This window comes from Doryrhamphus excisus, linkage group LG17 (genome assembly GCF_037039965.1).
Source record: "Doryrhamphus excisus strain RoL-2023G ecotype Guam linkage group LG17, RoL_Dexc_Guam_v1.1, whole genome shotgun sequence".
Taxonomy (NCBI): Eukaryota; Metazoa; Chordata; class Actinopteri; order Syngnathiformes; family Syngnathidae; genus Doryrhamphus; species Doryrhamphus excisus.
Genome location: NC_136373.1, coordinates 17,543,996 through 17,566,087, shown reverse-complemented (window position 1 = coordinate 17,566,087; position 22,092 = coordinate 17,543,996). Strand labels below are relative to the sequence as shown.

The window sequence follows — 22,092 nt, the reverse complement described above, 5'->3', positions numbered from 1 at the left end:
ATTGGTTGATTGATTGATTGATTGATTGATTGATTGATTGATTGACCACAATGGATGGGTTTTCCTTCAGCCAATCGGGACTGTTGTGGCTCTATATTTAGCCGGGTGACGAGGTGGAGGGACGACATCTTTACTCCGGCGGCACAGATCTTGAACTCTCACATGATACAACACCCAGTAGTTGCAGTAGTAAATACAATAACAGACTCATACAATGCATCACTCTAATACACCACGAGGATGCAGATCACAACGCTCTAGTGAAATTGCCAGCCGGGTGACGAGGGTGACGAGGGTGACTCCGGCGGCACAGGTCTTGAACTCTCACATGATACAACACCCTCTACTGGTTGCAGTAGAAAATACAACAACAAGAGAGCACCGATCGCTGTAATACACCACAAGGATGCAGATCACAACGCTCTAGTGAAATTGCTATTGATGACATCTTTTACAAGGGAATGTCGTGAGTTTCCATGAGCAGAATAAAGCTCATCTGTGGAATATTGCTTGGCTGTTTACTAGCTTTAGCGTGTCTAAAAAAAAAATTGCATGCTTTTGTTCTTGTACCTCTACCTTTAAATCAGTTTTATTAGAGAGCGGCAACAAGGAGCGCTGTCATTATTACTTTGAGGTTTGGGCTTTCAAATGGAGGATTGCAGGAGGGGAAAAAAAAATGGAGGATGCGTGGGGCGGATGGACGGGACCTTCATTTAGGTTCCCATCCCAGCTCTGGATTGGTTGTCGTCCCGGTAACGACACGTCTGACCTTATTCAACCCTACGCTTCACCCTGTTCTTGTTTGTTTGTGTATTTCCTGCACTTTTGCACAAGTGAGGCAAATAAAGGAGCAATCGCCGCTGCTGCGGTTGGCGTGCCGCGGCTGGCGTGCTGCCTGAGGTCACCGGGCGACACATTTCACATTGTTATGGTCAAACTGTGAAAATAAGAAACAATTGCAACAAAAGAGATACTGCCAGACTAGCCTATTTACATCACAGAGGGTAAACTGGTACCTTCCGACCCGCAGCCGTGTCCAAACGGTCCTGATGGGAAGGTTATGATGGCGGCGGCTTGCCTGAATCAGGACATTTTCCTCACTTCTGGCGCCTGAGAGTTTTGTGCTGCTGAATGGACAACAGGCAGAAAATAAGCTCTTCTTTGGGGGGTTGAAAATGGCAGCTATGTGCAGATTTTGTCATATGTGGACTCCCGTTTCTTTCTGGTGTCCGTGCAGTACGACGAGTAAGCTAATAGCTTTGGTGTTTACATTTACACAACGTTTACGTTAGCATTATGTTAGCATTACGTTAGCATTACAGCTAATGGTGACCCAAACAGGCTGCAATACACCCGGATAGTGTTGGTAATCAATACTTCTGTCAGCGATAACATTATGATATCCAGTAATCCATCATCCATTTTACCAAGGTGATGTGAATGATACCAATTTGATACATTGTGATATCAGTGTATAATGGTGACTAGGTAATGCTAATGAACCAATGCTACATGGAGAGCAATAACGCTGTAATAAAAATTTAACGACTTTGCTTCATGTCATGAACTCCATTATAAAAATGCCTGTTTTCTACACTTCCGTTTCTTAAAGTATTATTTCATAATGAATTGGAAAATATTCCCATTGCTGAAATCTTTTCAATGCGTTGCCTCGACTTCGGCTGCATTGTCTTTAGCATTATCGTTTCCAGTTCTTGTATATCGACGATGTTTGATAGCAAATGCTGTACACAACTATTGAGGAATTATCTTTATTGCCATATGGTTATGGTTTTATTTCATTTGAACATGCATCAGATTACAATTGAGTGCATCCCATAATCAGTTCCCAGTTCCACATGTCCAAAAGGAGTAGGAAGAAGCAAAGCTTATTAAATCCTACCCCTACATTTTGTACTTTTACAATCAGTAACTGTTACATTTGTTCACTTCCTGCTTTCCATAATACAGTTTAAGATTTTTTTTTATTTGTTTGTTTGTTTTTAGTTTTTTTTTGAGGTGACATGACCATACAATGACATAATGGTTACCATAGTAACTGTCAATATAGTGATATGTATTGAATGTTATTATGATATCACCTACTTTGATGAGGTGTAAACTTAATTTAGATTAGTATTTCAAAGTTTACTGGTTACATTTGATATAAATGTGATGTTTTATAGAAAGAGGTATCACTTTGACATAAATACTCACCTTTATAAATATAGTAAATATATATATTTTTGATGTTTATAGTAGAATGTAGATGTTTGGGTCATTTGAGGCTGACAAAGTGTGAGCGCTCTTGCTATCATATCCAATTTTTGTGTTGCTTTGTGTTTTCGTTTTTTTAATAGCAATTGTATTTTCACGCAAAAGAGCCGCTCGTCTTAGGAGAAGAAACTCCACCTTTTAAGTGTCATTCTATTTGCCTTTTCACAGTCCACGTTGAAGAATTTCCAGCTTCCTACCAAGTACACTTTGCGCCAACCTTGATGGAAACTGGCACACAAATGTGGAGGAAACAAGATGACATTTTGTTTTTTCCTTCTCATCATCGTCGCCATCACGTTTCGGCCCCAAGTGGGTAAAAGCCTAAGAACGAGAGTATTACAAAGGGTTGTGTCGGAGGTTTTTTGGTCTGACAGTGTAGGCGGTTGATCAGCGGGGGGTCCCCAGATGGTCAGAAGTGGGGGGTGAGGTGCTTGTTTGTGCGCGTTGAGGGGAGTAAGCACCAGTTTAGACACAACATTGGTATTTAGTCTCTGGACTGGTTTAGTGTGTGTTTAAGGGGGGGTGACCTGATTCTATGGCATGTACACCCCCCCTTGTGCAGAAGCATTCCAAAGTACGGATGTAAATACAGTGGGATCCTTTTAAATCAGTCCTGTTGATGTTGTTTATGTCCACCATGGAGTCATCAAGTCCTGGTCCACCGTGATCTTCTGTGCAAGTGGACGGTGACGCAGCTAATGTGGACGTGAGTCAGCCAGTCCGAGGGCTTCCACTGCAGTAGAAAATGATGCAGGACTTGGCTGGGAGTTGTTAAGGAAATCCTGGCCGACATTGAAAGAATAGGGTCAAGTAAAGAATGCGGTGGACAGGATTCCCCCATTCGCCGCTCATCCCTGCAATAGTTTTAATGGTTTTAGTCTTGATTGCGGAAAACTGAGATGTTGGGTTTTCAGACCAAAGGAAATGCACTAAAATTACTGTAAAACTGGCATTCTTGGGGGGGACTTAAAAAAAAACCTAAACCACTTTGGAAATATGGAAAATGCAGGAACTTTGTGGTTTAGTATTTAGGGAGTGTGGTGCAGCATTGTTTGTGTTTTGCTACGGGGTGCATTTGGTTTTTACCATAAGAACGAACGCATCACAGCCAGTTTTGTGAGGATTTAGACAAATTGTATGTAAAAGTATCGGGGGTTTAGCCTGCTCGTGTTATCATGCTAATCCCTTTCCCCCTCATTTGTTTGTGTTGTAAACCTCCTCCGTACAAATGGAAAACCACTTGCTGAAATACCCATGAAGTATCTGGTCATTTGCTGTGACAACAATGTCAGCCCGTCCTTAGGGAATGATGTTATTTGACTCTTAGCACTCAGAATATTGTGTTCTATGGCTAAAAGAACATGGATTAGACTCCTCTCTTTCATCAGAAAAAATCTGTTTCTACCTATTTCTGTTTAGTAATCAGCATTAGAACATTGGTAAGTTTCAGGAAAATATCAGCTCCCAACTAAAAAAAAAACTTTTTGTGAAAATGTCCCAAAAGATAAGATAATTTGGACAAGGGCTGGACATAATAAACAACTAGTGGGATTTTCATCGTTTATTGACCCAAATGCAACGATGGGTGTTTTTTTTCCAGGGGGGGCAGGGGGCGTCTGACAATGTGGTCATCTTATAATCGGGGTCTAGATATTTGTACCACCAAATGAGTCCAAATTATGATACCATAATTGGTGCTTAATAAATTATATCTTAAGCAATTGAGAAAAAAACAGAGTGCAATACTCGGTTGCATCCAGCAGAGGCGCTGTTGAGTCAGTCTGTTATTTTGCTGTCCAAAAAAGTCGGCGTGACATCCGCACTATGGCGTAACGCTTTCGGGAAGCATTATCCAATTGGTCAGTACAATACTAAGGAAACAGGAGTTCAGAACATTCATTCAAAATCTAATTTAAAGCAACAGAAGCGGAAGAAATTGCTGTCATTTTTCAGGAATAAAGCCAAAAAGTGTGATCCAACAAGGAAAAATAGGAGATGCGATAATAATATTTATGAGAAAAAATATTTTATTACTATAAAGTTGAAATATTGAAGAAAAAAAAGGTTATATTCATATAAAGGTTATATATATTTAATGTCCTACATTGACAAACCCCTGCCGTCGCACCTCGAGTCCACCATAGCATCGCTACCCTAGCCACACAAGTCGAGCATCGCCCAGCCAAGACACAGCGGCCACAGTCTAACTCCGCTTAGAAGCCCCGCCCACTCCTCACTGCGTTTGACCACGACACAAACTGCGGCGCCAGCGAGTCTTCCCTGCCCCGCCTCCCTCCGTCTTTGGCACGTACACGTGAAGAAAAAAACGGCCTTTTACTTGGGGACTGACGGTGCTCAGCGTGGCATATTTTTAGTCTCGGTGGGTCGGTGTTGCGTTTGAGTCCGCGTGATAGGCAGGACGCGTTGGGAGGATCTGCTCTGTATTCCTCAGGCCGTGTTGTGGGATTGTTGCTCCTTTAATTATTCTCTCATATTAAAAGGATCAAAGGTCTGCGCCAATGTGGAACCCCTGCACATCATTAGGATGGTGCACACACGGCGGCGTGGTACGTGCTAGCGCTGACACGCATTGGGAGCGTATCTAGCATGCACAGATGTTAGTCTTATTATTCTTAGCAAATGGCTGTCGGGTATAAATATTGATGATGATTTCTCCGCTTGCACAATGTGTTGATAGGCTGGCACAGGCGCCCGATGCCGAGTTCCCGCGCTGCCCCTGCGCTGTCACCGCTGTGCGGCATGGCGGCTGTTGTAATTAGGGCGTACCCCAACCTGTACCGGGCCCCGCGGAGGGCGGGGGAGAGAAAGATGGCTGACAGGTTGACATCGCTGGAGAACGTTGTGCTGTAATTGCTGGCATGCATATGGCATGGGACAGACTGGAGTTTGAGGCTTGTGGGAGAACGGGGGGGGGAGGGGGAGGGAGGCAGGGAGGCGTATTTTGGGAGGATGGCGCGTCTGAAGACACGGATGGGGGATGAGCACGTGTCACCCAAAAAGGATCTGTTTGGGGGAAGAAAGGGGGGGCATTTTTACGTACAGATCACAGGAAATATGCTCTCCGGTCTCAGAACCACATCCAATTCCCTGATGTTGTTGGTTCCGTTATATTGTTCTCTTTATTTCTATTGGTGGTGATAGTCATCAATGATAACTGGTAGGAGGAGTCGATGCATGCATACCACGAGCTTTGACTTTGTGGTTTATTTCTAGTCTTCCTGTTTGTTTCTCTGGTATGCCAGGTGGTGATGATCATTAATACCTGGCAGGAGGAGCAATAACCCGAATTGACACCACTAGTTGTGCATGTATTCGGGCATAAGTGAGTATTTTGTAGGCTTTGGTTTGTTTCTAGTCATTAATTTTCTCTAATATGCAAGGTGGTGGTTGTGATGATAACATGGAGAAATCACAATAATTATGTTCCGTATTTTCTGGACTATAAGTCACTCCGGAGTACAAGTCGCAGGAACAGCCAACCTATGAAAAAAAGTACTACTTATAGTCCGGAAAATATGGTAATATGTCTGTATTGTGTATAAGTTCTTATATGAGCAAGGATGCGTTTGTTTCTTGTCTTCCCGTCTGTCTCTCCGATGCAAGGTGGTTATCAGTAATAACCGGCGGGAGGAGCAATTACCTGAAAACTCACTTCTAGGTTGTACATGTACAAGCATATCATAGGCTTTGATGTTTATTTCTAGTCTTCCTGTTTGTATAGTTCAAGGTGGTTATCATTAATAACTGGCGGGAGGATGGAGTACCTGAATATTATGACGCAACAAAGTTGTGCATGAAACGGGATATCATTGGCTTTGACTTTATGGTTAATTTCTAGTCTTCCGATTTGTTTCAACAATGCCAAGTGGTTATCATTAATAACTGGCTGGGGGTGCGCATACCTGAATTATAACACACGTCTAGGTTGAACATGCGCTCAGGCATCAATGACAGTATCGTGGACTTTGGCTTTGTGGTTTATTTCTAATGTTCCTGTTTGTTTCTATGTGGTGTAATTGGTTTCTAGGTGGTGGTTATAATTCATAACTGGTGGGAGGAGCCAGTACCCAAATTATTAGATGCGTCTAAGTGTGAGCAAGCATACTGTAGGCTTTGTGGTTTATTTCTAGTGTTCCTGTTTGTTTCTATGTGGTGTAATTGGTTTCTAGGTGGTTATTATCATTAATAACTGGTGGGAGGAGCCAGTACCCAAATTATATGACGCGTCTAAGTGTGAGTAAACATACTGTAGGCTTTGTTTTGTAGTTTTTCTGTTTGTTCTTGTGTATTGTGTATAAGTGCTGATTATCATTAATAACTGGAGTAAATAAAATTTTTGGGAAACTTTCACCTCCATCCAAAAGCATATTTCTTGTCAATTTTCCATATCAATCCTCGATACCGTCTCCATCTGAAATTTACCATTTATTTATCACCACGCTCCCCCCTCCCACGTGTTCTTTTGCCCCCCCCCTTTCTGACTCCTCGGCTTGTGTACCTCCAACTTCTTCCATTCCAACTCTTGTTCCCCCTGGCTGACTCCCAGCGCCCCTTCTCCTCCGCTCTGTCACCCCTCGATAAAGACTCCCACTGACAGACCTGACCCTTCCTGAGCCGCATCCGGCCCCCTCGGTTTTGGTTTCTTTTTCATCCTGGTGGTATCCAAAGGCAGGAGAAGACTAATTAAAGTCTTCCACTTGGTTGTGCTGCTTTCTGTCTGATGGTCTTCACTCGGGGACTCTCAGGGGTCACTCATTAAAACACTTAACTTTCTTTTGCTCTGCTTTTTGTTTTTCACCTGCTCGGTCACGCTTGCTTCTATTTTGCCTTCCTAATTAGGGATGGATACTCATTTAGCATTTCTGATGCTGCCTCACAGAGAGAAGGTAGATGGGTGGATAAACATGTTTGTTGGGCCCATTGAAGAATCTTAATGTGATTGACAGTTCATCAGTCCAAGGTCTCGGCTTCCCTGTGATCCTGATAGAATAAGCTCTGGAAAAAATGTTTTTTTTGTATTGTTTTTGGATGGACGACAGTGTGTGCCTGTGCCGCCACGTTGTTATGTGCGCCAAAGAAAAGGAAAGCCATCACCATGGAGGCGAAAATGATCATTCATTCTTTCAATTTACTACCGCTTTTCCTCCCAGCTGTCTTTGTGCGAGAGGCGGGGTACACCCTGGCCAGCCAATCACAGGGCACATATAGACAAACAACCATTCACACTCACATTCATACCTATGGACAATTTGGAGTGGCTAATTAACCTAGCATGTTTTTGGAATGTGGGAGGAAAACGGAGTACCCGGAGAAAACCCACGCATGCACGAGGAGAACATGCAAACTCCACACAGGAATGGCCGAGGGTGGAATTGAACCCTGGTCTCTGAGCTGTGAGGTCTGCGCGCTAACCACTCAACCGCCGTGCCGCCGTGAAAGTTATTATAAAAAAGCCAATATTGGTTCCAACCACTCGACTGTCGTGGCCATCATTAACTCATTAATCATCATTTTTCAAAAGAGTATCGGCCATTTTAGACCATTTTGACTAAGGCTATGTAAGCATGGAACCTACCAGAACATACCTACTAGAACATCGGTAATTTTTAGCAAAAAAAAAAAAAGTTTTACTTTAAATACTTTTTGACAGCTGAAATATCCAAACAATGATATTTACAAACGTTGAGAACCGTTAACAATTTTCCCACAATGCATCACCTTCTGCAGGCTACACTCCTCCACGCGCCCTCACTTCCTCCTTCCTGTCATGTGTGATTTTTTTCGTTCACACGACTTTCGCCAGGAAGGATCTGTTTTAGGTCTAAGCTCCGACGTACACTAAAAGGGAACTCTGACTCAGACCTCCTGCACCGCTGCTGTTCCTCACACTCCGCCTTATTATCCGTGGTCTTCAACATCTGCCAACCGCCCTTCCTTCAACGCCACCTGCGTCGGGGTCCGCATGAGATGATACACCAGCGTCTCTATGATGCAGCCGACAGGAAGCTACAGGCGGCAACAAGCGTCGTCACGCAGCACAGCTCTTTCTCTTCTAACGATGCTGTCTTGTCTGAGACTTGTTGTTGTGCCTGAAGCCAGTCAACCTCGACCCAAGGTGCGTTTGTGCATGCCGGTTCCTGTCTGCGTACACGCTCCTGTCTGGGCTCATCTGCGGAAGCAGGGAAAACAAGCCGCGGTTATTGTACTTCAACTCCTCTCAGTGGTCTTAATTAGCATCGATGCTCTCTTAGTACTTGTACAACTACATTACCTTCCGACCGAGTATTCCTGCCACTGTGCCGGATCGGTGCAAAATCCATCCAAGAGCCGGAGGTAGCGACATTCCAGGAGGTATTTAGAATCGCGGAATACTCCGTTATCTCCCTAATTGCTTTCTCCCGCCATTCAGTCTCTCCGTAAAGCCTCGGTCCATTGTGTCGCTTCTTCAACCGTCTCCTCCTGACTTTGGCTGATTATTTCTCCATGTCAAAGCCAGAACCCCATCGATTGGAAGTGATGTGTGACACAAGAGTGAAGAGGGAGCCCGGGCCCTGATTGAAATTACTACATGTTCCTCTCCCGGGGCGCCAGCAGTCACAATTCTCCACTCATCACCCGTTAAAACTCCCGTGGACAACTGGGCCAAACTGAAGATGGGATGCCATAGATGTTCTTCTTTAGACATAAATATATACATAAAATATGTGCATATACTACATAAAATATGGCACTTAGTTTCAGCGGCAGATTACTATCACTGTCCTGGCCCACTGAAAGACTCAGCAGATCATTCCTGCTGCTGGAAAAGTGGAGATGAATCATGTATCTACTGTATCTATAAGACCAGGGAGTTCTTGCATTGGATAATGTAGCATGACTGCCACCTACTTTCAGCGGCAGATTACTATCACTGTCCTGCTCCAATGAGAGACAGAGCAGATCATTCCTGCTGCTGGAAAAGTGAATATCTCTTGGAGATTAATCAAGTTTCTACTGTATCTATAAGACCAGGAAGTTCTTGCATTGGCTAATGTAGCATGACTGCCACCTAGTTTAAGCGGCAGATTACAATCACTGTCCGGCCCCACTGAAAGACTCAGCAGATCATTCCTGCTGCTGGAAAAGTGGAGATTAATCATGTATCTACTGTATCTATAAGACCAGGAAGTCCTTGCATTGGCTAATGTAGCATGACTGCCACCTAGTTTAAGCGGCAGATTACTATCATCACTGTCTTGCCCCACTGAAAGACTCCGCAGATCATTCCTGCTGCTGGAAAAGTGGAGATGAATCATGTATCTACTGTATCTATAAGACCAGGAAGTTCTTGTATTGGCTAATGTAGCATGACTGCCACCGAGTTTAAGCGGCAGATTACTATCACTGTCCTGCCCCACTGAAGGACTCAGCAGATCATTCCTGCTGCTGGAAAAGTGACTATCTCTTGGAGATGAATCATGTATCTACTGTATCTATAAGACCAGGAAGTTCTCACGTTGGCTAATGTAGCATTCCCCGTTGCAGGCTAACATCAGGGGAACTCTCCATCCAGGTCAGCCTGAACGACTACCTGGACTTCTACTGCCCCCACTACCCCAACAAGCAGTCTGTGGGAGCCAAGGAACCCGAGACGCTGGCCCTCTACCTGACGGAGGAGCCGTCTTTCCGGGGCTGCGTGGACAACGGGGCGGCCATCAAACGGTGGGAATGCAACACCCCCGATGCGCCGTTTGGACCGGTGCGCTTCTCGGAGAAGATCCAAAGATTCACCCCCTTCTCTCTGGGATTTGAGTTCCTGCCAGGACGACACTACTATTATAGCTGTGAGTACAGTGTGTGTGGGGGGGGGGCACACGGCCAACAGACATGAAGGCCTGCCATTGTTTGGAATCACTTTGAGTCTTGCTGATCCATTCAGGAAAATTTGCCAAGCTTGACTAAACTCTAACAGCCTTTTGTTAACTTTCTCTGTTTTATTGTTTCCTTTTTAGACTCGCTAATAAAAACGCTATTTCAGGCTCTTATACACTCTATTTCAGGGGTGTCCAAAGTGTGGCCCGGGCGCCATTTGTGGCCTGTGGCTGTTTTTTATTGGCTATAGGCACATTACAAAAAAGTAAAAAAAAAAAAATTAAACAAAAACTGCAAAAATTAAATATTAAGAGATCATAAAGTTGAAATATTATCGGAAAAAAGTTGCAAAGTATAAAGTTGAACAATTTAGTTTGGTAAATATTATAATATTGCGATAATAAAATCAAAATATGAGTTTAAAGAAAAAAAAATTAAAAATAGCAAAAAAAAGTGTAATTTAAGGAGGAAATGTTCATACTACTACTAATGATGATGATAATAATAATAATAAGTTTTTTCACGAGGAAAACAAAGCTGACATGCATGCTGGGTTTTTTTTTCTTTAAATATGAAAAAAAAATCCTTTCCTCTGTGGAAAAAGTTTGGACACCCTTGCTGTATATTCACAATATAAATGATATAATATATATACCAATTAGTTGTTTATTTTTGTCTTTCATACTATAGCGTAAGACATAAGCGGGTTGCGTCTTATATTCATGCCAGTTCAGCACATCCCTCGCTAGCAGAGGAGGAGCGGCAGCAGCCCTGAGATGTTTTAGCGTCTGTCAAAGCGTTCTTCCTTGTTGAAGCGAGAGGTGGGAGGAGGCGAGACGAGGCAGCCAATGAAGGGAGGAATAAAGCGAAGACACGGAAGCGGGGCAGTCACAACGTCTTGCGGGGGCAGAACTTTGGGCATCGATGCAGTCGGACGGAGAAGACGGACAGAAAGAGAAGAAAGTGACGGAGGGAAGGGAAGAAGGCTGGACAATGGAGCGTTGTCAGGGAATGAGAGCGAGTGTACATGTACACATACACACAATCTGTACGCTATTGTGGCTGCTGGGCCACTTCAGAGAAAAGCAACAATAGAAGGACCCCCCCCCCCCACACACAGACACACAACCCCTTGGCCCGGTCGGACCACTTTGGGCTCGGCGTTTGTGTTTGTGCCACATTAGCGCTAAAGTCGGTCCAAATATTTGTGTGCTGAATGGAAGCGCGGCTCTGGAGGCCGAATGAAGGCATTAGACAACAATAGCGTTAGCGCCGCTAATTCCATGAGTTGCTTCAGTCTGAGCCCGGCTCAGCTCGTCTGCTCCCACAGGCCGCGGACGCTCTTTGTCCTCACGTTCCCACAATTGGGCCTTTAAAGCAGAAATATGGAAAAATGGCACCGGAAACTACCAGCTTGGAAGTCTTTCCAATAGCTCGTGTCGGGAGGACAGCTCGTCTGGGTTCTTCAGCCTTGGACCAGCCTGGACCACCTGACCTGTCATGTCATGTTAGCACGAGCCATCATGCTAATATTCAGTGTGATACATTATGTTCACGATGACATTGAATATGATTATTTGGTCATATTTCTGTCACAATCAAGTATAGAAATTTGAAATGTAAGCGTTTTATAGGACATTTATTAATATTCCTGGAAGTGGACAAACATTATTATATTATTAATATAATAATTGAATTAAGAATGATCAATATATCCATATTAAATTATATACTATCATTTACCTGAGTAAACCACAAAAGAAAAAACATTATGGAAATTACCTAAGTAATGAAATTAACCAATACATACACGTAATATATATATATTTGTATACTACATTATCTATAATGACCTCAAATATATAATAGAATGTATAAAACATTGATATTTCTTTGTTTAAAAACTGAAATAATTTCATACATATATTCTATTACTGATTTTTTTCACATTTTGAAATGAATTAAATTGTTATATTAATATACATAAATAATACACAAAAATATATAACAGATTTGTTAAACATTGTGATTTTCTTTCATTTAAAAATGAAATTAATTAGTTATATACATAAATATGATAAAATACAACATAGAATATGTAGAAATAAAATAAATAATTGATTTGTATTAATCTAGATAATTAAGGCAATAGAATAACAAACACTGATTTTTGTCATGTGAAAATTAACATTAATAATTAAATGTTAATATACATAAATGTATTAATACACATTGAGATTTTTTTTTCCATTTGGAAGTGAAATGAATAATTCAATAGTTCTATGAATATATGTGATGCACTCAAATATATCATTGAATATATAAAGCACAGTGATTATATTCATTTCACAATAAAAATGATGAAATCCTTTTAATACACGATGTAAATAATACGCTACACATGATTATTCCATTATATATAATCATTTCCATCAATCATTTATGCTTGTGTTGGGATATTTATTGGCATTTATTGAAGTTAAATGGGTTAATTTGTCACTAAATAATCCAGAAAATAAGTCAATGATGGAAGCATATGTGATGCATTTAAGTGCAGTGGGGAATTTCCATAACGGCGTTCTTTCTCTGGCTCAGCTCTACCCACAGATGAAGGGCCTCGGCTGCCGTGTATGAAGTTGCGCGTCACCGTGTGCTGCGAGAGCGGTGAGTGCGCTCCTCCCTTTCATCGTCAACCCTACGCCGCCCCCCCCCCCCCCAACCGCCACCAGCACCCCCCCACCTTTCATATTCCTACTATCACAGCTCCTTTTCATGTCACTCCTGACCCCGTTTCCGCCATTCCTGGTCCTATTGGTTCACCTCCAGCATTCCGATGCAGCACTTCCACTTTTTAATCCATGAACTTTGGCTTTTAATGGCATGGATGTTTTTTTTTTTTTTTCCTCGCCATCATCCCGCCCCCACCCACCCTCGCTCATCCCAGTGTGAGATTCCCAGACCTGATCTAATCCAGAGCCCGCCTGGAGTCATGTTAGTCTTCCACTCCACTGAGCTGCCCCTTCGGATTGGGAATGTCGCCCGCTTCGCTGTGGGAATCCCTGCGTGTTTGTTCCTGTGTCTGTGTGTGTGTGTGTGTGTGTCTGTGTGTGTGTGTGTGTGCTTTGCGTGCCGTTTGCCGATCTCATTTGGATGTGTGCTCGCCTTCATATGCGTGTCCGAGACGTCTGTCCCAGTTCCCATCCAAGTGCGATCTGCAGGGGGGCCGGAACGCGGGACACGGGGGGCAAAGTTGGGATCACTATGATGTCTGAAATCATCACGTTGTGTCCACTTTTGTAGTTTGAGCATAAAAAACATGTTGACGACCTTTGAAATACATTGGGGTCACATGATTAGAGCCCTCTAGACATGCAATAACACCCCTATAGTCCCGTTGACACTCCAGTTACCTGTTACAAGGCTTTTTCAAGTATTTGAAATAAGTCTTAAGAGGTCCGGCGTAGTGGATTGGGAATGCCTTGTTCAAAAATCCTGCCTTGACAGGTTCGATTCCCAAGATCCCCAAGATTACGGTCATCCATTTAAGACGTAAATAAGACTCCTTTTCGTGTGCGTCAATAAACGTGTTCCGGGACAAGTGGACAGGAAGTGACATCGAGGTTTCAGAGTTGAATTTTATCTGGACTACGGCCATATTGGTTGAGACACACAAGCACCAGACCTGATTGCTGCAACAACAGGCTTTTATTGCAGGTTTGAGTGTGTCTTAAATGTCTTATTTTCTCCTATTATATCTTCTATATTGGGTACTAGGATTGTAGCGGTGACCATAGGGGTGCTATTGCATATCTAGAGGGCTCTAGTAATGTTAAAAATGTGCCAAATTTGGTGGTGATTTGGTTCAACTGAAACGAAAGGACAGGAAGTGACATCGAGGTTTCAGAGTTGAGTTTTATCTGGAGTACGGCCGCATCGGTAGGCCGTATTGGATGAGATACACAAGCACCAGACTTGACTGCTGGAACAACAGCAGGTTTGGTCAGGTTATTGCGGGTTTGAGTGATGTCATTGAACGGGCCCCGTAAACCCCAATAAAAACGACGAAAGATGAAACTCAACTCTGAATCTCGACGTCACTTCCTGTCCGCCACTCACTCTGCTCCCTGAAGGAACATATTTATAGTAGCGCACAGAAGTACGAGTCTTATTTATGTCTTATTTTCTCCTATTATGTCTCCTATATTGGGTACTAGGATTGTATAGGTGACCATAGGGGTGCTATTGTGTATCTAGAGGGCTCTAATAATGTAAAAAATGTATTCAGAAGGTCATGAAGAGGTTTTTTATACATTTATAAATGAGGAATCGTACTCTGTGACATTGACTCGTTGCGGTCGTGTCTGGAACCAATTAACGGCGATGAACGAGGGATGGGTGTATATTGGTGTGTGTTCCGTGTTGTGATTGGTTCCTGTGCCTTGCCCTGACCCCCGTGGTTCCTCCAATGGTCCGCCTCCTCTCTGGTTGCGTATTTACTTCCCAGTTTGGGCCTTTGGACGTCTCCTCTGCTTTTGATGTTCTCTTGTTCCTAATGAAATGTCCTCCTTAAGCATTCTCTCCTCCGTTCGGATCCTCCTGCTCCTTGAGCAAAACTAATCCCGGCTACATTGGCTCTTTGAGTCTTGCGATCTTCCCTTTCTTTCTTTGTGGACGCGTCCGTCGTTGGCGAGGTGGGACTAATCCCCCCCTTCTCCGTGTCTGGTACGCTCCTTTAAACCTCCGATCCTCACGCTGACTTTTTTATGATCTTTCACCAGCGGAGCAAAACTAATCTAGGATGTAGTCTCTTACACTTCCTCCTGGCTCCGCCCTCCTCTTTGTCCTACACACTTGCCGAGGGATGGAGGAGGGATGGAAGGATGGAGGAGAGCGTGGAGAGGAGACGGGGATGAAGGCTTAGAGAGTATACTAGTATACTAGTATACCAGTATACCAGTATACCAGTATACCAGTATACCAGTATACCAGTATAGTCTATGTGTACAACGCTTCATAGCCCAGCTAGCATGCTGGATGGTGCACACACAGGAAATACACCACTGGTAGATGCACACAAGATGAAAAAGACTAGCATGAGCTCCTTATACGCTAACTCTTGACACCCCAACCTTACTGTGAGGACATTTTGGATGGGTCCCTTGGTACCCCATTTAGGGGTGTGCATCTCATTTTATGTTTCTTATCTTGGTCACCTCTGGAACGATGGGCATGCCTGCATGAGTCCGAGGAACACGTTCTTGTGTTTGAAGTGTGATGAGAAGACCATTCCATGCAGAGATGCTCTTTTGTGGCCAATTTAACATCATCACACACAAGGGCAGCCATAGTGACATTGCCCCAAGGTCATTGAGCGGTCACGGGTCCCTCCTTGTGGTTTCAAGCCAAAAGGACAAAGGACAAAGTCCCGCCCATTTTGCTTGATGGCAATCATGTTTTGCAACCAAACTTGCTGAAATTTGACTGGTCGGTCCCCGAAAGGCGTGTGTCCAAATTTGGTGGTGATTTGGTTCAACGGAACGGAAAGGAAAGGACAGGAAGTGACATCGAGGTTTCAGAGTTGAGTTTTATCTGGAGTACGGCCATATTGGATGAGACACACAAGCACCAGACTTGACCGCTGGAACAACAAGCAGGTTTGGTCAGGTTATTGCAGGTTTGAGTGATGTCATTGAACAGGACCCCCAAAAAACAACGAATGATGAAACTCAACTCTGAATCTCCATGTCACTTCCTGTCCGCCACTCACTCTGCACCCCAAGGGAACATATTTATATCAGCGCACACAAGCCCAAGTCTTATTTACGTCTTTAAATGTCTTATTTTCTCCTATTATGTCTCCTATATTGGGTACTAGGATTGTAGAGGTGACCATAGGGGTGCTATTGCGTATCTAGAGGGCTCTAATAATGTTAAAAATGTGCCAAATTTGGTGGTGATTTGGTTCAACGGAAAGGAAAGGACAGGAAGTGACATTGAGGTTTCAGAGTTGAGTTTTATCTGGAATACGGCCATATTGGATGAGACACACAAGCACCAGACTTGACCGCTGGAACAACAAGCAGGTTTGGTCAGGTTATTGCAGGTTTGAGTGATGTCATTGAACAGCCCCCCCCCCAAAAAACGATGAATGATGAAACTCAACTCTGAATCTCCATGTCACTTCCTGTCCGCCACTCACTCTGCTCCCTGAGGGAACATAAGCACAGAAGCACAAGTCTTATTTACATCTTATTTTCTCCTACTATGTCTCCTATATTGGGTACTAGGATTGTAGAGGTGACCATAGGGGTGCTATTGCGTATCTAGAGGGCTCTAATAATGTTAAAAATGTGCCAAATTTCCTTTTGTGTGTTTCTTCTTTGGCTTCCCAAGGCCTGATTCAAACGGGACCAAAAAAGCGTGTGAGATGAGCCACGTGGTGTAAATTCGGCTTTTCCGTTGGTCGTTTTTCCGCGGCACCGCTGATGGAGCTGGTGTTGCATCATACACACACACACACACACACACACTCCATCACTCACCTTTTTTTGTGTAACCCCTAAAACTCCTCTTGTCGTGTTTGCGTGGTCCTACTGTGAGAAGACATTAACGGGCGACTTCCTTTCCCTCTAATTGATTCCTTCTCTCCTTCCCTTCTTTTTCCTGTCCTTCTCCCGCTGGGAGCTGTCCGTTGTGTTCTTTTTCACTTCATGCGTTACTTTTTTTTGGGGGGGGGGGCAGAAACGTCTTACGTCTGCCTTTCTTCAAGCCACCCCCACGCCCCCTTCAAGCAAACGCCTCCGAACTGGACCAACACGCGCACTTCAATTTGCCGATTTATTCCCATCACCTTCCCGAGTTTTCCCTAACATGAATGTTTGTTAACGAAGCGCTATTTGTCGGTTAGCATTAGCTGCCGCCCCGTCTAAAATGGCGGCATCGTGAGAGGGCGGAATGGTGGAACGATGCCTGTCAATGCGGCACAGCGCTTCACACACACACACACACGAACACACACACGCTCACGTTTATCCACGGTGGTGCAGCACGTTTCCGACTGCAGTGCGGAAGAAAGGTGGGGGGTGGGGAGGCAGCCTTCTTCCAGACGCTCCACCGCCATCGCCGTCGCCATTTTTTTTCCGGCAAAGCTCGCCACGCGTTCGTTTGGTTCGGAAACGTTGACGTCGGTAAATAACAGGCTTTTTTTCTGCGAGGCGCAACTTTGCACGCTACGGAAAGTTTGCCATTTTATACGTGAGGTGTTTCTTCTCGTGTCAATAAATAAGAAGAATTTTTAAAAATGAACTGTATATGGTATTATGTCAACAATAAAACTCAACACTTTATGGAATTTTTTAAAAAAAGTGAAACGATTGTAAATTAGGACTATTTCCCATGTTTCATGCTACATGATAATTCTATTCTACATATGATTTTATTCATTTTATTATATTTGAGTTAACATACTGTTTTTTTAAGATATTAACACTCATTACTGTCAGCTTACAAAATACATTATAATTTGATACCTTTCTAAAAAAATAATAATATTTTTTAAAATGTCATTTTAAAAACAACTGCAGCGTTTTATTTTTCCAAATATTCCTTCATTATTATGGCATGGATGTATGAAATACACGGCACCGCACACACACACACACACACACACACACACACCCAGATGTTGCAAATTAGCATGCTAGGCCAAGTCCCAGCGTGCTATTTAATGGCTGCTTAAGCCCAAGATGGCGTTTAGTTGTTGACGAGGAGGTGTCACACTGACATATTTATTTACATCATTTCCTCCCCTTCATGCTACTAAAACTAAAGTCATATTATTTTGGCTTTTTTCTCATGAAAATGACTTTTCTCCTTTTCATATTTTGACTTTATTCTTCTAATGTTATCTTTTCCTATAGCTAATTTTCCAAGAATGGCAACTTGATTATTTATTATTTTAGTTTAGTTTAAAATTATTTTTTTAAATGTATTTCAGTTTAGTTTAAAATTATTTTTTAAAATGTCATCTTTATGCTACTAAAATGACATTTTAATTTTTCATATTTATATTTTTTCTCATATTTATTCTCCTAAAATTGTGACTTTTTTTCCTAAAAATTAGCAGTTGATTATTTTGCTTTTTTGTTTTTCTCATATTATGTATTTTTTACTAGAATATTTCAGCTTTATGCTTCTAAAATTACATTATTTTCCAAACATTACAAAATGAGTAAAACTAAAAAACTAAAATGGAGTTTTTTTTTCTCATTTTCTTTATTCTTATAATGCTAAGCCCCTCCCACCCCCCGCCTAATTTTCCCAAAATGACAATTTCATTATTCACCTCTTTTGACTTTCTCATAATATTTCATTTTTTTTCCTTTAATATTTAATCTTTGTGCTACTAAAGTGATTATTATTTTTTCTAATAATATTACAAATTTATTCTTGTAAAATTGCATTTTTTTTCTCTTGGAATTTTTTCCTCTAAATATTTGGACTTTGGAATTTTCCATAATATTTGGTCTTACTGTGTTGACTTTATTCTTGTCCGATGCTGTTATTTGGAATATGGAGCGTTTTGGACAGGCCTCCTCACCCCCCCCACCCCACCCGTCCATTATGTCCTTTTAGTCCAACCACCTGCTGAGACGCCCAGACTCTTACGCCCCCCCCCCCTCCTTTTTGTCCATGTGTCTGACCTTGTTTTCCATCTTTCCTAAACTTCCTTTCTTCCTCCCGTCCACTACTTGGTCTCGCTCTGTCATTTGGAATTTTCATTTCCTGTATGCGTGTGCGTGTCCGTGTGCGTGTGTGTGTGTGTATAATCCCATCATTCTTACGCTTCCTCATTTCCATAACACTTCCTGTTTTCCTATTGTTTGTTCTGTATTGCTTTTTTTTCTCCACCTTTTAAGAGAATATGCAGAATTTGGGCTTCATTTTTCATGGCTTAAGGTTTCTTAATAAAAGATAAATGTCTCCCTTGGATGCTTTTTCTTCTTCTTATTTTTGCATGCAAACTTGATGAGTCAGCCACTTTTTTTTGTGCCTCAACTTCCTGATAAAGTTTCTCTCTCTCTCTCTCTCTCTCTCGCTCACTCGCTCGCTCGCTCCCCCCGCCAGCATCCAGCGGCTCCAAGCAAAAACAAGGTGAGATTTTTCCACAAGTGACTTGAACATGAAGTCGTGAACGACTCCAAAATTGGCCCTGGACACGTTGTAAAATTAGCATGCACATATTATGAAATATTATTATTATATTACACATGATTTGCGTGGTTGTAATGTTCTAAAGACTCTTTTGGAGCCAGTGGAAGATGATTGTTACTAACTGTCAATCATTTTACCAGCCAAAATAGCCACTTGGATATTTGGTCAAGACGTTCTAAATATGTACTACGTATTTAGGTATTATTTCAGGGGAAGAACCAACATGGCCGCTTTGTGGCGTACCGCAGGATGACATTATTATTCCTGGTTACCACCTTTATCTCATTCCTTACAAATTTATTTGCATTTATGGTCATTTTTCATTCATTTAATTCATTTGTTTTAATTATGAACATTATTTCCACATTTATTAAAATAAAATGTATTTAATAATATTATTATTATGACAGCTATTTTGTCCATTTTTTTGTCACTCCAACTATGTCAACTTTCAGCATGTAAAATCTTTATTTTAATTATTTTAATTGATTTAAATAAAATTATAAAGATTTCATTTTAATTACAATTATTTAAAAATGTATTTAAACATTTTCTAATTGATTAATATTATTCTCCTAAAGTGACAATGTTTTTTCCCTTTTTTGTTTCCAACTATTTCAACTTTCAGTTTGTAAAATTTGTATTTTAATGATTAAAATTAATTTTAAAAAAGTGTGAATTTTACTGTAATATTACATTTTATTTTAAAATGTGTTAAAATAGTTATTTGAATTTTTTCTTCAAATGTATTAATATTATTCTCCTAAAATGACAGCTATTTTGTCAATTTTTTGTGTCAAACTATTTCAACTTTCAGCGTGTAAAATCTGTAATTATTTAAATGAATTAAAATAAAATTCTAAAGATTTTACAATTAAATTTACAATTATTTAAAAATGTATTAAAGTAAAAACATTTTCTAATTGATTAATATCATTCTCCTAAAATGTTTTTTCCATTTTTTGTTTCCAACTATTTCAACTTTCAGTTTGTAAAATTTGTATTTTAATGATTAAAATTAATTTAAATACAATTATAAAGATTTTATTTTAATTACAATTATTTAAAAATGTATTTAAGTAAAAAAACATTTTCAATTGATTATCATTCTCCTAAAATGACCAAATGACAAATGATTCAGTTTGTCAAATTTGTATTTTAATTATTAAAATTAATAAAAAATAAGTGTGAATTTTATTGTAATTACTAAAATTAATTTTAAAATGTGTTAAAATAAAGTTAAATTTCTTCTTCATAATTGAACTTTAAAATGTTTATCTGGGCTCAGTTAGCATGCTAACCGCTAGCGGAGAGCGCTGACTCACCTTCACGTTGTCCTTTCAGCGACCGCGCCGCTAAACGCCGTTTGCCCATCGAGGACTCCTTCGCTTCCTCTCCTCCTCCTCCTCCTCCTGCTGACCACCTGACCTCCTGGCACCCGTTCCCCGGCGAGACCACGCTCAGGAAAAAGACGGCGAGGGGTGATCCACGCGGTCCCGGTCTGTGCGGAGACGGGGCGGACGACGCGTTGTCGCAGGTGGATGCACGTCTTCACTCAGGGACAAGAACGTCTTTTGGGTTGGCTTCCTGGATCGCCTCCTTGATATCACGGACAGTTTTCACACACAAATGAGGTCCCACAGTATCGCCGCACCGATGATATCATTCCACAGTCCACACTGCGGCCTTCACCAAGGGGGGGGGGGGGGCACACCGTCCCATACTAAGTCCCGACAAGGCCAGTAGCCTTTTTTCTACATCACAGAATCATTTTATAGAATTGACTTGCTATGGATAAATACAACAATATCAGCAAAATCAATCAATTATTCCCATCAGCGATACGGCTCATCCAGTCATGACAAGGCCGGGATTGCTGATACCGGCATCTTTTCATTTATTTTTTACCCACAAATTTATTTGCGAGTAATTTATTTGTAAACAAAAAAAATAAACAATATCAGCAAAATGATACCAGGGCCGATACTGCTAATATCGACACTTTTTTCCATGACATTTGCTCAATGATTGAATGAAGTGCTGATTGAACAATATCAGCAAAATACAATTATATCAAATAATATCAGCAAAATCATCCAATTATTCCCATCAGCGATACGGGTCATCCAGTCATGACAAGGCCGGCATTGCTGATATCGATACTTCATTTATTTTTTACCAACAAATTTACTTAAAAAAAAAAAGAAAAAAAGACATGATACCAGGTCCAATACTGCTGATATCAACACTTTTTTCTCAATGATTGAATGAGGTGCTGATTGAACGATATCAGCAAAATATAATCATAATATCAGCAAAATCCTCCAATTATTCCCGTCATCATTCTAATGTTTCCACAAGTTTCAAACAGGACTCGGGGTGTCTGATACTGCTGATCTTAGTATCAATCCGATACCAAGGCCAATATTCCTGATGCCGATACTGGTTTTACTTGATGTTGTGATTTTTGCCAAAAAGCGATATGCCGATATTGTCCACCTGTCAATTTCCGATAACGATATCAGCCCATACCGATACGTGCAACATGACATCCTGTATCTCCTGTGTTGGAATGAACACGTATGTGTCAGATACGGCATCTTGTTTCCAATCTGATACCGAGTAATCACAGGACCAAAATTGCTGATACGGATATTTTTCTACATGACATTTTTCCAAATCACGGAATGATGATCAAAGCCCCTCCCATGTCCAGTAATTCCCAGTCTT

The 22,092-nt window shown here is 41.6% G+C and overlaps 1 protein-coding gene across 3 annotated transcripts in view; it reads left to right on the top strand.

Annotated features, from left to right (window-relative positions):
• efna4 (ephrin A4) overlaps positions 1-21,241 on the top strand; it is a 33,385-nt gene extending 12,144 nt beyond the window's left edge. Inside the window, exons 2-5 of one of the 3 annotated variants that reach the window (XM_058084393.2) lie at positions 9,823-10,121; positions 12,745-12,813; positions 19,276-19,302; positions 20,707-21,241. In XM_058084393.2, coding sequence (XP_057940376.2) covers positions 9,823-10,121; positions 12,745-12,813; positions 19,276-19,302; positions 20,707-20,789 — 478 coding nt within the window. In that variant the 3' untranslated portion in view covers positions 20,790-21,241. Of the gene's footprint in view, positions 1-9,822; positions 10,122-12,744; positions 13,343-19,275; positions 19,303-20,706 lie in introns of those variants that run through there. The other 2 variants (XM_058084394.2, XM_078797589.1) reach the window with 2 other exon arrangements.
• Positions 21,242-22,092: the final 851 nt, after the last annotated feature.